Consider the following 17,319-nt stretch of genomic DNA (forward strand, 5'->3'; position numbering starts at 1 on the left):
GAACCCAGGGACCCCACCTCTAGCACCTGCTGGCCACACTGGGGCCTGGGCCAAACCTGCAGATGGCCCCTATCTCCACATCTGGTTGGCCTCTGCAGTGACCATGTCCTTACCTGTCTCGTCTGCCTTATCTTGCTCCACGCTCCCCCACCCTCAGCTCCACTCTTTGCATATTCTGTTCCCTCTTCCCTTCACCCAGGTAATGCTACTGATGACTAGAAGTCAGGACCAACCTTCTTCTTCAGGAAAACACACCACATTCTAGAGGCTCATGAAACTGCACCTTTCTCTCCCGTGGCCCTCATCACAGCTGTGATCTTCTCAAGCCTTAGCACGCAATTTTACTCGACTAGTCCTCTCTTCCCTGATGAGCAGAAGCACTTGCTGTTCTGAATTCCCAGCCCAGCAGCAGGTAGAAAACACTCAAATATTGCCTGGATGGAGCTATAATTGCTGAGCCAGGGAATTCCCATAAGAAAACCCAACTGCGGCCAGGCAGGCCCAGCACGGCCACTCTCAGAGGCCAGGGCAGCTGCAGGGGTGGAGCACCTGGACACATCCCTGGGGTGGAGATGGAGTCTCTGCAGTTCAGAGGCCCCACCGCTTTTCACCCACTCCAGCCTGAACTGGGCACCAGGATTCCTGGCAGCTGCAGAGTGGCTGACGCCTGGGGAGATGGGACACAGAGAGGTCCCCCGTTTTGGGGACAGGCCAGTGTTCAGGTCTGAAGAAGCCTCCTGGCTGGTCACCCTGAGCGCGAGAAGCCTGGGAGAGGCCTGGGGGAGGCCTGGGGGAGACCTGGAGGAGGGCCCCTGGGGGAGGTGTGGGGGAGGGCCTGGGGGAGGCCTGGGGGAGGGCCTGGGGGAGACCTGGGGGAGGCCTGGGGGAGGTGTGGGGGAGGGCCTGGGGGAGGCGTGGGGGAGGGCCTGGGGGAGGTGTGGAGGAGGGCCTGGGGGAGACCTGGGGGAGGCCTGGGGGAGGCGTGGGGGAGGGCCTGGGGGAGGCGTGGGGGAGGGCTTTGGGGAGACCTGGGGGCATGCACACTGCAGGAAGACCTTCCTTTTCTCTTTTCAAAGACTTTTATGTTCCTTTGCAGATGTGTAATTATCTATTAAATTATAACTCAGTATCTATTTTTAAAACTATGAACAGCGAGAGTATGCTGACAGGGCTGTTAGACAATAAGCAGACTCATTAGCAGCAGACTCGCTCTCATGCTGCAGTAAACAATTATTAGTCTTCATAACTTCCCATTGAGCACCCTACCTCCCCCCGACTGTGCTGTACTGGGTGGTGCGTGTATCCTGGAGAAAACCGTTGCTCTCTGGTTTTCTCTCTCCTTCCCTTCCCCTCCCCGTGCTCTCCCTTTCTCCCTCCTCTGCCGGTGCCCCTCGCGTCCTGGTCCTGCAGCAGGGGGTCAGCATCACTCGGAGCGCGCTCAGACCCCCAGGTGGAAGCACCTGCCGGCCCACTCGTTCCCCCAGGCCTGGCCAGGAGCCCCCTGGGAGGGCGCCGCTAACCCCGCCTCCTTGGTGCAGGGCCCGAGGGCGTCCACCGCCAGCTCAGCCCTGGGGAGGGGGATGCGCGCCTCCTTCTTCCATTCAGTCTTTCTCCACCTTGAAGAGCTGGAGAAGTGCGTGAGGACGAAATAACCAGCGCTGTCTGCAGTTGCCCAGTCATGACCATGCGAATGAACGACGGAAAAACGGGAGCCTACGCCTTTGTCAGAAAGCACCAATTAACGTCCATATGAAAAATAATATTGCCTGCCCCAATCCACAATGAGAATACATTAAAATCGACCATTTTTATACTTATAAAGTTGTAGTTTTGTAATCCTAGAAGGAGTATATTTTCATTATTTAAAAATAACCGTTGATTAAATCTAATTTAAAATGAGGGTTAAGCTTAGGCCATATTTTTATGATTTTTTAACACCCATTTCCTTATTATTTTGTTTTACTTCATGGAAGTAAAATGGAAATACTACACTATTATTTCAGGTAAGTTTTGGCAACCAAGCTTGCTCTCCTAAATCAAATCCTCATTTTGTACTTTAGCCAGAGGCCAAAACATCTCAGCGAGGGGATCAGTGGGATTTATTTTGAACTTAGTGTTGCTCGTTTTTAAATTTTACTCCTTGGTCACCTGGTTAGAAGCTGGGCCCCATCACCGAGGGCTTCCTACCTGCAGGTTACTTAGGTTCAGCAGTCAGGGCTGCTGATGTCTTGAAAACATTGCAGGGCAGAAAAAGGTGATTAGGGTGCATTTTATTAGCAAATAGCTAATAGCTTCGTGTTAGGCTCATGGGGAAGGAGGAGGTTGACGCTTCAGTGACAACTCGACAAATGAGAAAGCAACAGGTCTTTAAAAATTACACTCCCAGTGTCTACAGAATGTTGGATGAGAGGTGACATGATTTAACAAAGTAGTCTTTGAAAGTTCTATTACAATAATTAATAAAATGATTGCCTGTTGCTTTTCTCTCTACATACCTGGGCGACACTTTAGATTCCTCTAGAAGTTTTCTGAATTCTTCTTTGGCTAGCAGCAATTTACTTTTCTTTTCCTTGTATTCTTCTTTTATTCTTGTCTTGACAAACTGTTCAAATATCTTAAAGCACATACACAAAGAAAAGCATCACAAAATAGCATCTCGGGAGTGAAATCATGTGTTCCAAACAGCACATGAAAAACAGCAATAAATGCAGGTGAGGGTCTCCTGTCCACTGTGCTGGAGCGACAAGCAATGGCTCTTTGAATGTGGTGTTCTCCATGAGCCCAGCTAATCCAGACCAGCAAGCCTGGACCGCCTGAGATGTTTCTCCACGTACAGACCCCTCCTCCAGGTGGAACCCGCAGCAGGCCTGCTTGGGAAATCCTTGGAGTCAGCTGGCAGCCCTGCCCGAGACTGTGGACAGGCTGGGAAGCCCAGCCCTTCAGCCTCCCTGCTTCCTGGTTTGATTCCAGCGAGGAGCCTCAGCATCCCATTGCTTTGCCGCCTGTCACCAGCCTGCCAGTTAACCAGTGTCGCATTAGAGCATCTAATTTGTTCTATTCGCTCCAATGGCAACATAATTAGCATTTGATTCTCCAACAAAGACTTTAACTTGCGAGGAGAAAGTGAATCCAGCACCCCTGACTCCCTGTCTCCCATTTCCAGGCAAACCCGCTGCTGACTTGGAGCTTCAGGTCCTCAGGCGAAGCTCGTGGGCTCCCCTGGGGTGCCCGGGCATGGCCAGCGTGGACGCGCCAGCAAGGGGTCTGGCCCGGGAGGCGGCACGCCCCTGGCCAAGGGACCAAACCCGAACCTCCTCAGGACACAGGACATGGAAACTTGGTGCCACTTGGTCTGGGGCCCCAGGACACTTCCTCCCGGAGCCAGCAGCCGCCACAGCACAGGGACCCGCTGTGGGGTCATCCTGCTTCCCCCCTTGCTCATCCTGAGACCTCTCACTGCTCATATGGGAAAGCGCATCATTTACAGGTTATAAGCCAAGGTGGGGGGGAGGGGGCGGAGAAGACATTTCTTTCCTAGTGCTTTCCAAACTGCAAGAATGCTAAAAATGAGATCATCTGGAAATAATTTAAAATCTTATCAAACACGCATAAAAAGATCTGTGATAATTCCACACAGAATCCTAGAATTCAATAAATAGTCTTTGTGCACCAGGCCAGTCGGCCACCACTGCCGGGTTATCAGGGCCTGCTGTGGGCACCGTGGACTCAGCTGGTCTCCAGAACTCCTGCCAAGCAGATGAAGATAGGAAAAGCAAGACACTGGCAGGTTAGAAAGAAAAACAAAACAATAACCTGCTTAATTACTTTGCCATTCCAGAAGGGTCTCCCTTTTGGCCTTGTCGCCTGGTTTCGGTAATGGCAAATGTTTACAAGATTACAAATACAAAAAGATGCTCATCTCCTGAAGTCACAACAGCCAACTGAAATGTTCATAAATATGACAAATTTAGAACACAGGCATAGATGTCTAATGAAGAATATGATTGGCTTTCTCTATCTTGAAGGCAAACCGGAATGTAAGCTTTCAAGTTGTCTTAAATTCAAACTAATAAAAAAGGTGAATGCAGAGTTCCTATCCAAATCAAAACTGGAGGCTCCATCATTAAGTCAGTTTTGTTCTATTAATTGTGAGTCTGTATTGGACCTCCGGCTGGCTGTACGGATAGAGCTATCAGGAAACATCTGATTCTATCTCTGCCAAAAGCCATTTATCCATCTAATCGTAATTTTTCTTCTCTTTTTCTGTTGCTTTTTTTCTGTTGCTTTATTTATAATGCTATAATTTAATGTGATTTTTAAAGAATCGTTGACAAATTTTACCAGATTCATCCAACGTGGGCCATGACTTATGATGACACACAACTGGGCGTCCCCTGGTTCTGGCATGAAATGCTGCTGGCGCCCCAGGAACGCGCCTAGGCGGCCCTCTGAGGCCCCTGGGGGGTGGGGGCTGCCCAGGTCTCCCAGCCGTGGCCTGGCCCCTCTGGTCCTGCCCCCACAGTTTATGGAAATGGGAAGTGCTCGCGAAGGCGCCGGTCGCCCCCTGGCACTGCCCTCGTCCCTCTAGGCACCAGCTGGATCCCTCTCGCCAACCCGGACGTGCGGCCCAAATGTGAAGACCACTGCCCTCTCTTCCTCCCGGGTGCTGGGGACCCAAGCCAGGGTGAGGACAGGCCCGTGGCCCCCTTAGGGTGACAACCCTCGCAGGGTGGCGGCCTTCCCCAGAGAGTGGGCACTGGGTCAGTGCACCCCCCACCTGGGCTGGCCCTGCAGGGTCCCATCCAGGCCAGACCCACCACAGCCCGGGGCCACCACACTGTCCCCGTCCCTCCTCCCCCAACCCCCCCATGGAGACAGGGACTATGGGGGGAGAAGGGGAGTGGGGGGGGGGGGGACACAGGGCCTACAGGGGGGACCAAATCATAACTGGGACTTATTTTAAGGGAGCAGTGGGCCAGCGATGGGGTCTTACCTCTTAAACTTCCCTTACACAAGCCAAGGGTCTCTAACAGCCCCCAACTGGCCTCATCAATTAACAGAGATTTTCAAGGACAAAGTGAAAGTAAACCCAATCTGCATATCTGATGACTGTTATTAGATATTAGCCAGTTTGTGGATCTTTATTACAGCATAAAATGATTTTGTCACATAAACAAACAGGCTGCTTATTACATGTTTTCATAGTTGAATAGTTGAACTTTTAAATTTTTAATCTTGCAAGAAAAGAGCAAATTAGTACTGATAATAAATTGTATTCCCTTGCTACACGAAGAAGTATACTGCCCGAACTCATCCTGCTCTACTGCAGTATTATTTTGAGCCATTGCTTGCATGTTTCACAGATTTTCAGTTTTTTTTTTTTTTTCTGGAAATGTAAACTCAGCTAGAAAGAAACAAAAGGAAAGTAATTACAGTTCTCGGGAGAGCCGAACTCTCTCACTGACGTGTCCGAATCGTACAAACCCATCGCACGCCCACAGCCCCACCCTAAGCCTCCTCCCCTGGTTGGGGGGCTCTGCAGCGTGGCCCCCGGTCCTGAGCCTCCGCTGCGCAGTGCTTCACCCACAGCGGCTAAGGCCGTGCTCAAAGGGTGTCAGGGGCCGTCAGCAGAATGAACGTAAAATTGCAATTAATGCACCGCTAATGCAGTGTTACTGAATGCCGTGTGGACAAATAGGTGCTGCCCAGGCACGTGATGGCGAGACCCTCACCTGTTAACCAGATGTGAAGACCCTTCCTCCCTCTGTAAAAGGACCTCCAGACCAGCACCTCAAACCTACCCCTGCTTTCTAGAGCTTCTGTCCTTTTGTTATGCTGCCAAAGTTCCCTGGGCCCTGCTCCATTACACTGTCACTGTAAAACCATCTGCGTCTTTAACATTCGGTTTCAATGTGGCAAATGTCCTAAAAACATACATTCTTCATCTCTGAAAATGAGCATTTGTCTTCTGGGCTCATGACCAAGGGGTCAGATACGAACAACAGCTCAGAATAACTTCCCCTGTCCCTGTAACTCCTGTCTTCGCTGGATTCCTCCCTCTTTAATCACCTTTGTCACACACACACTCACAACAAAATTAAAAGTGGGTTTTTAAATGAAACATTTTCACAACCTCGACATGATGGGATCATTTTAATGCTGGGAATCTAGAGTGGTCATCGGGTCCTACTGTGACGTACCTGCTTTCGTTCCTCAGAGTTTAGCAGAAGATAGCGTGGGTCAAACACGATTTTATGTAACTCCTTCTCCCAGGTAGAAAACGCTGACACCTGGAGAAAGACAGTCAATAGATTTGCTTTAGCATCTAACGCTGTGCCTGGAGTCACGCTGAAATGATGGATGGCAAAAAATGGCATTTGTGCAATGGACCTCATGAGGTAGTGTTGTAGAAAAGCACTAGACATGCGAAACTTTTCCAGAAAAATCAATATTGAGAGCATTAGAAAAATTAATTTCTAGACTCATGACACTAATTCTTCCTTGGGTATCTTCCAAAGCCCTGAGCCCTGAGCTGAATGCCTGCTTATGTGCGTGGAGGTGCAGTGTCCAGCACGGCACATCTTGAAAGGAGAAATGATAGTTGTAAAATACGTTGGAACCCAGCAAATCATTACAGAGGAAAATGTGTTGCAGATAAGTGGGTTTAAAACAGTTTTAGTCGATTTTTATTTAACATTTGAACATTTTTTAGTTATGTCATTTCTAAAAAAAATTAACTATTTTATTTTACCATAGTTTTAGATCTACCGAAAAGTTGTGAGTATTAGAGTTCTCCTATGCCCCCAACCCAGTTTGCAACACTGTTAACATCTCATATTAATAAGGTCTGTTTCTCATGACTAAGGAACCAATACATTATTCTTTTTTTATCTTTTTTTGTTTTTTTATTAATTAAAAATTAAAAAAAATATGACAACAAAGAAACACAAAACATTCCTAACATATGATCATTTGTTTTACATATATAATCAATAATTCACAATATCATCACAGAGTTTCATATTCATCATGATCATTTCTTAGAACATTTTGCATCAATTCAGAAAAAGAAATAAAAACACAACAGAAAAAAATTCACACATGCCATACCGCTGACCCCTTACGTTATTCTTAACTAAAAAGGGTACTTTGTTCAGAGTTCTTCCGTTGTTTCCTAAGCATCTCTCCCTGCTCGAGGATCCCTCCAAAGCCTATACCCTATCCAGTCATCATGTCTCCACAGCCCCTCTCAACTGAGACAATTTCTTGGACTTTCCTTGTCTGGGGTGACCGAGAGCTTGGAGGAGGCCTGGTCAGGCACGTGACTGCACGCACCTCTCTTGGGGTCAGCAAGATGCTTTCCTCGAGACTACACTGGGGTCATGAGACTTCAGAGAAGACCCAGAGGTGAAGGCATTTTTATCATATTGCATTGTGTCAAGGCTACGTCATGATCGCTTGTCTGTCTGAGGTCATGCTTCCCAGGCTTCTCCGCTCCCCCTCTTTCCATGCTGACCCTACAGAGGGAAGTCAGCCACACGTGCAGTGGGGGAAGTCACATTTCACCACCTGGAAGGGAGGCAGGTCTATACAAGCTATGTGAGTTCTTCTGGATGGGAGATTTGCCCATTTGCCCTAATTTATTTATATATTCAATCATTTGTTTTTATCAGTATGGACTCCTAGGTATGTATTTGATACTTTGGACAATAAAGTATTACAATACTTATTTTGCTACTTAAGTTGTTCCAGCTTTGGCCACTGAGAGCTCTTTCTGTTGGCTCATGTGTCTCTTTGACACCCCCCATCCCCCAATTGTTGTACATTTTCTAAATGGTTCCTTACTTTCCAGCACTACAACATGTTCCAGGCTCACCTTTCATATGCCCCACCCCAGCTAGTTCTCCACAGAGCCCTGGTTCCTGCTATTGGAGGGGGTTGGTAGAAACCAAAATCTCATGCTGGGTGTGCTTGTGGCTACTGAGATGTCACTGCTTCTAGACTCTCTCAGCTGAAAGAATGACATGTCTAAGTCACTGCAAAATAATTTATTCATTTAAAAACATTTCCTGGTTCCCCATGACTCTGACTCAGGCTCCAGGCTGGGTACCAAAGATTCATAGAAAAGCAATCCAGGCCCCTGACTCTGGGAAGCCCATGGTCTAGGATAAGGCACATGAGGGCCGGTGGTCATGGTTTAGGATAAGGCACATGAGGGCCGGTGGTCTCCTGAGAGACCCTGAGCATCCTCTCCCATCCAGGAGCTGGGGGCTGCAGAGGAGGGACATCAGACTCAGGCTGGGATGTTTCTAGACTGCTACTGGCAGGGCTGAATTCTGGACCATGGATGCTCCTCTTGGTTTGCGAAGGAGCTTGGGATGATGATCCACGTCGACTACCCAGGAATTCATCTACTTTGGGGAATGGGGAGATGACAAGAGGTCAGTCATGGCTGGGGATGAAGGAACCTGGGGAGGAGCCAGCAAGAAGAGGAGCCAGGCTGGGATGTTTCTAGACTGCTACTGGCAGGGCTGAATTCTGGACCATGGATGCTCCTCTTGGTTTGCGAAGGAGCTTGGGATGATGATCCACGTCGACTACCCAGGAATTCATCTACTTTGGGGAATGGGGAGATGACAAGAGGTCAGTCATGGCTGGGGATGAAGGAACCTGGGGAGGAGCCAGCAAGAAGAGGAGCTTCTTGGCACCCCAAGACCTATGGAGGAGCTTGGGTGTTACCAGGAGAGTCAGGGAGAAAGAAGAGTACGTTTTGGGAAAGCCTGTGGGGCCCAGGCATGGAACGGACTCCTAGCGTGTGTGGAGAGAAGCTAATTGGCAGCTCATGGAATCGAAGTCTCATTCACACTCTTTGTTAGAGATACCATTTCAGTACACACATGCTTTATTAGGTACCTCATAACATAATTTTTTTCCTGCCAATTTGTTTTCAGTGATCAAAACCCAAGCCCTCTCAAGAATGTGCATGGGCCTCTTTGCTGGGTGGATAACCTTGGCTTTTCTTCAGTGGACTGAGAAATGGTGAGATGATATATCGCAGGGACAGGGATGGGGACGAGCTGGGAAAGTGTCCAGTCAGAATTACTTCAGCTAGGACTTTGACAGAGCACCACTGACCACAGGGGAACTTGGGGCTGTTATGGAGAGAGGTGGTGACCACCTCAATTCAGCTCAGTCAATAGGCAATGTATATCTGGTGGGGACCTGGGATACCCTGGGACATCCCAGCTCTGCTAGAGGCCAGAAAATGGTTAAGAATTGTCATCACACAGCTAACTCCATCAGTTTTTTGAGAATTTCTGATAAAAATCCTGTCAACCTGGGTTTATGTACCCACAGTTATTTTACCAACAAATTCATTTTGGGGAGCAACACATGTTCTTACACATGCACTGCTGCCACCGCCACCAGGGAAGACTGATCTTCTGGGATAACTCGGGAGAGAACAACTGTCCCTCAGGTAGATGCAAGTCTGATTTTTCTCTCCGACAAAAAAGTAGGTTAGTGTGTTAATTTTCTATTGCTGTATAACATTACCAGAAACTTAGTGGCTTAAAATAACATTGATTTATTGTCTCAATTTTCTGAGACTGGCGTCTGATCAAGGTTTAGTAGGGTCTTCTGCTCAGGGTCTTTCCGGGTTGACAGCAAGGTGTAGACTGGCGCTTCCATTGCGTCTGAAGCTCAAAGTTGCCTGCCCAGCTCTCTGGTTGTTTCCAGAATTCAATTCCTTGTGGCTGCTGGACTGATGTCCGACATCCCTGCTGGGGTCAGCTGAGCATGGGTCTCAGCTCCTGGATTCCACATAGTTTTCCCCGCCTTGTGGTCCTCCTTGCAACATGGCACCCTGCCTCTCCAGAGCCAGCAGCAGAGTCTCCCCTGCAGTCGCAGGGGCCATCATCATCAGGGCAGTAGCTCTGCCCACACTGGAGCAGCAGGGATTATGGAGAGGGTGTACAATAGGTGGTGGGAATCCCGGGGACATCCTGGAATTCTGCCTTCACAATAGATGCCCCAGGCTACAATCTGTCTCTTACACAGCCTTCGTTTCTCAATAGCCATTTATATCCGTTGTCTCACCTAACATTTCTTTGATTTTCTGGCATTTTACATGTGACTTGGCCCTTTAGTAGCTGCATTCTTCAGTGGATTTCTTAAAACCTTTCATGTAGAAATCCAGTCCTCGCTCTGCAGATTGCATGCTTAATGGACGGATTCCATTTCCCTTTCCTGAAATGGTCCTGTGGTCTTGATGCCACCCCTGACTCTCAGTGCTGAGGATGTCGTCTGCATTGCAACTATGCAGTACAGGGCCAGGTTCATGAGTGCTGAAGCCATCTGCCTTGGTGGGAGGTAGTATTACTGACACTGCGAGTGTGTCCGACCCTCACTGGCACACGTGTGGTTCTGTATTTAATGCATAGTCTGAGCATCCGTTCTCCCTTCTGTTGGGACCACGAGAGCATGGGTGGACCACCAGAGGCTGGGCGGGCAGTCACTGTCTTCTTCCCCCTTCAGCCCCAGATGATAGCGTGCTTCTCGGACTGGTGGACAGTCTCATGGGAAATGCCAGCTGGAGTGGATTTCACTCCCCATTAGTCCGTGAGTTGCCACCCATGTCCCACCATTTCTGCAACTGAGGAGAAAAGAGCTGATGGTTTGAAAGAAAGGGACTGGGAGAGAGCAGCAAACGGGGGATGCCCTGTGGCTATAGGGCAGGATGCCATCAGATCACAGCCTTTCCAAAACCAACAGATGCCACCATCAAATGAACTCACATGTGTCACACCATGGGCAAGTGTCAGGGGCCACCGCTGGGGCCTGAGCCCAAGGGTCCCTCATTGGTTCCACCTGAACCCACAAATGTCACTGCTGGAGGTGATAGGTGGAGGGAGATTGGCATCTCTGGATGGTAAACTGATCCTCAGTGGCAAAGCCAGCTGGACCCCAGCATGCTGTGAAAGAACAGAACCTTTCCAGAGCAAAGAGAAAAGCAGCCACCTCCCCGCTGCAGAATCTCCTGCCCGGACAGACACAATGGTCTTCTAACTACCCCCTCACCAGCCAGGCGTCCAGCGCCTTCTCACCCAGCCCTGTTCATGCTCCCAGCTTGAACTGCTGTCCCCCTGGCCTGGCTGAGCTCTGAGGGACTTCTAGCCTTGGGGGCCCCAGCTTCCCCTGAGCATCTGCTTCAGGTGAGTGGGCTCTGGGCTGGGAAGACCACCCCAAGCTTGTCCCAGGAATGCTCTGTCCCCCTCTACCCAAAATTTCACACCTTACCCCACTGGGAGCCGATCAAGGCCTCGTGCATAAAGAACGGAAGTCAGCTTGGGTGCTGGCCCAAAACCGAATAAAACAGGGCTCTAACTTCAGTCTCATCTCTGCCAAAATCATCCCCAGAAACTAAGAAAAAGGATCTAATATTACTCATGAGGATAATTCAACCAGAGAGAAAATGGATTCAGGGTAAGAGAAGCACCTGAGGGAGGCTGGTGGGGCCAGAAGAGGGAGCACCATGTCCATCCACTAGGCCCTGGACATCTCAGAGGCCATGACCCCCTGGAAAGACCACGGGCAGTGAGCGCCGGTGCCTGCTGTTAACTACAGAGAGCACTTAAAAGGGAGCATGGGGCAGCTTCCATCTTCCACAACGACAAACTGTTCCAAGTATTTTTCAAATCCTTGGATCACAGAAAAGGCCAAGGACCCTAACACCAGAGAAGAGCAGAGAAGCTCACCTGGAGGGAGGTTCTTGCTGAGTCTTAAACTGGGGATGCACCCTCCAGCTGGGGCAAGCCCCTGCCTGGGTGCCAGTCAGTGGCATGGGCAAAACCAGCACCAGCTCGGAGGCCAGACTCTCGGCAGGTTCCTGTCGAAACACATCCGCTGTGTGGGCTTGTCTGTCTGTCTGTCTGTGTCCACCCAGCCTCCACGCACCATCACTGTTTTGTCTCCTTTCCGGGAGAGGACAGCTGCTGAGTGTGCTCGGGACTGTGGGGGTGGGTCTTATGGTCTCTAGGATGGAGCTGATTCCATCTCAGGTGCACATAAAGTTACTCTGATTTTTACCAAATTTGATTATCAGGAACAATAGATTTATTCTTTCATTTCCTTGGTGTTTTTAAATGGCCACATTGAACTTGGAGCATGGACTGTTAATGAAATTAGAGGTGATTTTCCTCTAAGGCTCTGAAAGTAAACGCGCTACAGGAAGAAGCTGACCCACAGCGACATCACCTCCTGATGGGAGCACAGCTGAGCCCCTCCCGGCCGCCCCTGGGCAGCTGCAGTGACAGGATGTGGCTGCTGATCCTGGTCTGCAAGAGGCGACTGGTGCAGGGCAGGGAACAAAGCTGTCGCGGGCACGTCCACAGCCTCACTCCCTTCCTGCCCGCCGCTCCCCACCCCTTTCTGACTCTCCTGGTCTCTGGGAAGTTACCTGAAGACCTCAACAAGCAGGAGCAGAAGTGCTCTCTTCCCTGAGCAAAGGGGGGTGGGGGACGCAGGTGACAGCCTCTCGGGAGTCCCCTGGGCCACCTGAACCAGTTCCCAAACCCTCTCCCGCACCTGAATCTGGCAGCCACTGGGAACGGACACCTTGGCCATGGACCTTCGTTCACAGCTGGTCCAGGTTCTCCAGCCCCCCACTTTCCCTGGAGCCTCCCGCCTCCATCCACTGTATACCTCGGCCCCCACCCAGGACCCCCTCCTTTCGCCCACCGCAGCCCCCCAACATCTCCCACAAGCCTTAAAGACGCCGATTCACATGGATGGAGTTCCTTCCTGAAACACTGTCCAGCCCTCCCCTCTCTCTTTCAAAATGTCCTGCCTGCCCTGCCCTCTTCTCCTCGCCCTCAACTCTGCTTGAAAAGGTTCAGACAGAGCAAAAAGTGGCGTGCTTGTACCTGGGACCCTGGAACTGTTCTGCCGCTGGGCTCCCCATCATCAAGGGCATCAGGAGGGAGCCAGAGCCCAGACTGAGAGCATCCCCTTGGGGTTAGGCCACACTCCCACCTTGTCCCGAGGACCAATGAGCTCTTTGTCCCGTGCTAGCATCTCCCAAGGCAGACCTGAGTCAAGGGCTCGGGCACAGGTGATGCATTTGGGAGGTGAGTCCAGGAAAAACAGGAGAGCTCAAGGTGCATGAATGGGCAGGTGGGACACCAGATGAGTCCCTGAGAGCCCTGGAGAGCCCCGCGGCACAGGCCTGACCATGCCTCAGACTCATCCCACCAAGGGATGGGGCAGGGGGCCTTTCCCTCCTGACCCTCAGCCCCTGGATGAAGCTGCCCTGGGGGCCCGACATCACTGGTGCTGAGACCTCACTTGACCTTGGAGGTGCTGGCTCGAGGGAAGGACTAACTGGTTCAGGTGAACCCCAGAGCCACAGGCGGGACAGCCACTGCCTGCCCACTTCTCCCTAAGCCGGGGACCCGGGAACCCAATCCCACATCTCGGGGTTCAGGGTATCTTTCCTGTTTCAGATTTTTTTTTAGGTAAAGTTTCGTACTGTTGTTTCTCATAGTATAGTTGTCTGATCGCACTGGCTTTTCTTTTGGAGGGGGTGAGCCAGGGATCGAACCCGGGCCTCCCGCGTGGTGGGTGAGCATTCTACTGCTGGACCATCCATGCACCTTGACTGCATTGACTTTTGTTTGTTTGTTTTTGCTTTTTTGCATGGGCAGGCACCAGGAATCGAACCCAGGTTTCCGGCATGGCAGGCGAGAACTCTGCCTGCTGAGCCACCGTGCCCCACCTGCATTGACTTCTGAGGGTTATTTTCACGTGAGGATAGTTACAATCCCCTTCTAGAAATAAGAGTGGGTGGTCTAGGAAACCCCGCTGCCATTTCAGAATTAGAGCTTGTGCGAATCCCCAACAGGAGGGGCCTGTTGGGGCCCAGAGCTAAAGGGACAAAGGGCAGGACATCCAGGGAAGGGGAACTCAGTGCTGGGGCCAAAAGACAGGCACATCATAGGCAAAGCACAGGGAGATTGCAAAGAATACTAAATAGTAGCATCTGAACTTCTTAGCATTCAATGGCAGTAGGGTATGCTGACAAACAGATTACCAGGAACTTTAAAATATGAGTAACAGGAGATTAAATTGTATTAAAAACTTCATAGAAAATTGGTGATATTGGCTAAACGTTTATCACTTGGAAAAAACCATTCTACATGCAAAAAAATAATTAAGCAAAAAGAAACACACTAAAATTCATATACAAGTAAGATCATCAATGTATTATTTGAAAGAACAAAATTGGGAAATATAGTAAAGGAAGGAAAATGGCAGCTTTTTAAACTGAAAAGGAATGGAATATTATGCCTTCACCAAAAATATTTTAAGAGTTTATAATAATTTTTATAAATTCATATAAATCTTATGATAATTTTTAAAAAGCTTAAAGGGAGAAAGCCCTATACAAATTTATAAATAAAGTTGAACCTTATGAAATTGACCATTAAAAAAAATTGGTTCACACGAGCTCAGCCATCGTTCAATATTGGTTCACACTGTAAGCTACAAGTGTTCATGCCTAGAATTTTTTATTTTAAAAATCTATCCACAGGAAAAAAGACTGGAAAGAAACGCACCCCACTCATAATAGTAATTATCTCTTAGAGTAGGATTGGGAGTGATGTTCTCTCTTATTTATACTTTTTACATTTTGCACATTATCTATACTAAGCCTGAAAACCTTCATATTAGAATTTTATTTTTTCAGGGCTATTGCTGGGCGCCTGGAGGGATTCTGAAGCATGCTGCAGGGACATGAAATGGGCCACCTCCCCTGTGGGACACGGCACTCTGGGCCGCTGCAGCCGAAGCAGCCCCTCACCTGGTCATCGGACAGGCCACGGCAGGGGAGACCACACAGAGCCTTCCAGCCCTCGCCCTGGCCAGGGCTGCCCGAAACCTCTAGAGGCCACATCGGGGCCGTGTCTACATGGGAGGGGCAGGCAGCCTCGCTCAGGGCGGGTGGCACCGCTGGCTGGGGGAGGGTGCTGGAGGATGCCCAGGGAGAGGTGTCATTGGAATCAATGAGACCGACAACCCCTGATCAAAGCCGCTCAGCATGGGCAGAGCTGGCGCAAGCAGGCGCTGCGTGGAGTCTCCTCCTGGCCCAGATGCCCAGTCAAGCTCCCAGGGGTGCTCCTGTACAAAGGACAGTGGCAACCAGTCTCCTGGGGCTGAGCCCTGCCGGAAAGCTAGCCAAGGGTACACATGGAGAGACCCCAAGGGGACATGCCTGGAGCCCCTGAACCAAGACCTGGGCTTCTCCAATGGACTTTGTTTCCCTGGCCCCGACTTCCAAGGGGTGCTTTGCAGCAGGGGCGAGTTCTCTAATGCACTTATCCTCACAGGCAGGGTTAAATTAGCACCTTGCTACTCAGTTAAATATGTCCCTATGTAGACTGAAATTTAAAGTGAGCAAACCATGGTGATTTGTAAAAGGAAAAACAAAGCAAAAACAAGCAAGCAAAAAAACTTTCATTGACCCATCACTTGCACACCTCAAAAACACAGAATATTGCCTGCTTCCCGCAGTCCACAGTCAAAATGACCGATACAGACCATGGTCATTTTAGAATTCTAGAAATCTCTGCGCCTCCTTCATCCCGCCATGAGTGCACAATCTCCTCAATCAAAGTACTCAACGAAAGCAATAAAGGCTTTTATTAATCACCCAGTCCATGAAAAATTGACCTTTCTATACCTCATTTTCTAAGCAACTCAAAATCTCATGGGCTTAACCATAAAATTCTCATGAGCCTGGGCAACTTATGAAATCTGATGGCCTATTTTATAAAGTCAAAAAGTCATAACTTTTTGCTTTATCATCTTCGCCATAAATTCAGATTGATTTCTTCGACTCACGAGCTGTGTGGGCTCCTCCTTCTGACCCTCCTAGGCTGTGGGTTTGGGTCTCACCCCAGCTTCTCCCTTGCAAGGAAAAGACAAGGCACCAAGGCTGATGCTCCACAATTTCACGTGAATCAAAGACTCTAAGGACTGAGGCTGAAATGAATCACTGCCACGGAGGCAAGGACGCACTCAGAATCTCATCAGTAAGTGTTGTTCACCAAGGCCACCGGGATAAATCCCAAAGGCCCTGCACGTGTGGCTACTGGCAGCCTCTCAGCCGCGCCGGCCCCCGGTCCCTGGACGTGTGCTGGTAAATCAGGTCTGGGTAGATTCCAAAGGAGACGGATGTTTACTTATGTTTCTCAAATATTATCAGCGCCTTCATGTCTCAAGGAAGCTGGATCTGTATTCTGCTAAGTAATCACCTGGAGCAGATGGGGAGGTTTATCTAGAGACCTGAAATTGTATCGCTGTTTCCTTGCCAAGAGGCTGGATGGCAAAAGGTGGGGCTTTCCGCTGACCCAATAACTACTGAGCAGCAGGGCCCACCTCAGAAGTCCAGGGAGGGAGGGGACTCTGTTCTCAGAAACCACTGGGAGGGTGTCGGGCTGCAGGCCATCTACAGAATATCATATAAACTCTGCCCTATGCTGTTCTGTGGCGAGGTGGCTGGAAGGAAAGTAAGCGTCACCCCAAGCTGCCTGCTCAGAAGGGTCTGTCTGTCGTCGGAGAAACCCTCAGTCATGTGCTCCGAGGACCTACTCTGAAGTGGGCGTGCCCAGGGCTGGAGAGCTGGGGCCACGGGGGGTCAGGGCACCTGTGACTCAGACAGGAGGCCTGCCCCTGCTCAGGAACGCTGAGCAGACATGGGGAGGGCTTTAAGCACCTACTGTGTGCTCAGCCTGGGCATTCCGAGGTGGGATGAAAAGTCCCAGCCTCCAGGACTTGTTGTCTGGCAGCAACGTGGCCAGGGACTCGGCCGTGGACATTGTAGGGGTCCCAAGGGGCCAAGGGAGGGGAAGGGCGTCGAGAAGGTCATGCCTGGAGTGGGAGGAGGAGCAGGTGGCACCGAGGCAGGAGGCTGGCCAGGGTGGGGAGGGCGGGCCTTCCACGGGACCCTGCAATACAGGAGGTGGGGACCGGCCTTGGAGACGAGAAGGCCGGTCTGCAGCAGAAAAAGTGACCCCCTGGTTTGTAAGGGCACAGTGGGCATGGCGTCAAGGCCCCGAGACCCTCCCCATATCATCTGGAGGATGGGATGGAAAGGTCTCTTTCTCCACTGGGGCTGGAGAGGCCCTAGAGGCCAGGCAGTCTGGAGTCTGTGCTCACACTTCCTTTACGAGGCTCTTCATCCTTCTCAAGCGTGACAGGGATGCTGCAGTAGATCCCGTTTATATGCCTGTAACGTGTCTGCACGGGGGAAGGCTGAGC

At 50.2% G+C, this 17,319-nt stretch overlaps 1 protein-coding gene across 1 annotated transcript in view; it reads right to left on the reverse strand.

Moving 5' to 3' along the window:
* TCERG1L (transcription elongation regulator 1 like) overlaps nucleotides 1–17,319 on the reverse strand; it is a 215,433-nt gene that overhangs the window by 393 nt on the left and 197,721 nt on the right. The window contains exons 10-11 of the mRNA XM_077124440.1: nucleotides 6,201–6,290; nucleotides 2,496–2,614 (exon numbers count right to left, since the gene is read on the reverse strand). Of these exons, the coding sequence (XP_076980555.1) occupies nucleotides 2,496–2,614; nucleotides 6,201–6,290 (209 nt within the window). The remainder of the gene's footprint in view (nucleotides 1–2,495; nucleotides 2,615–6,200; nucleotides 6,291–17,319) is intronic.

This window comes from Tamandua tetradactyla, chromosome 13 (genome assembly GCF_023851605.1).
Source record: "Tamandua tetradactyla isolate mTamTet1 chromosome 13, mTamTet1.pri, whole genome shotgun sequence".
Classification (NCBI taxonomy): domain Eukaryota; kingdom Metazoa; phylum Chordata; class Mammalia; order Pilosa; family Myrmecophagidae; genus Tamandua; species Tamandua tetradactyla.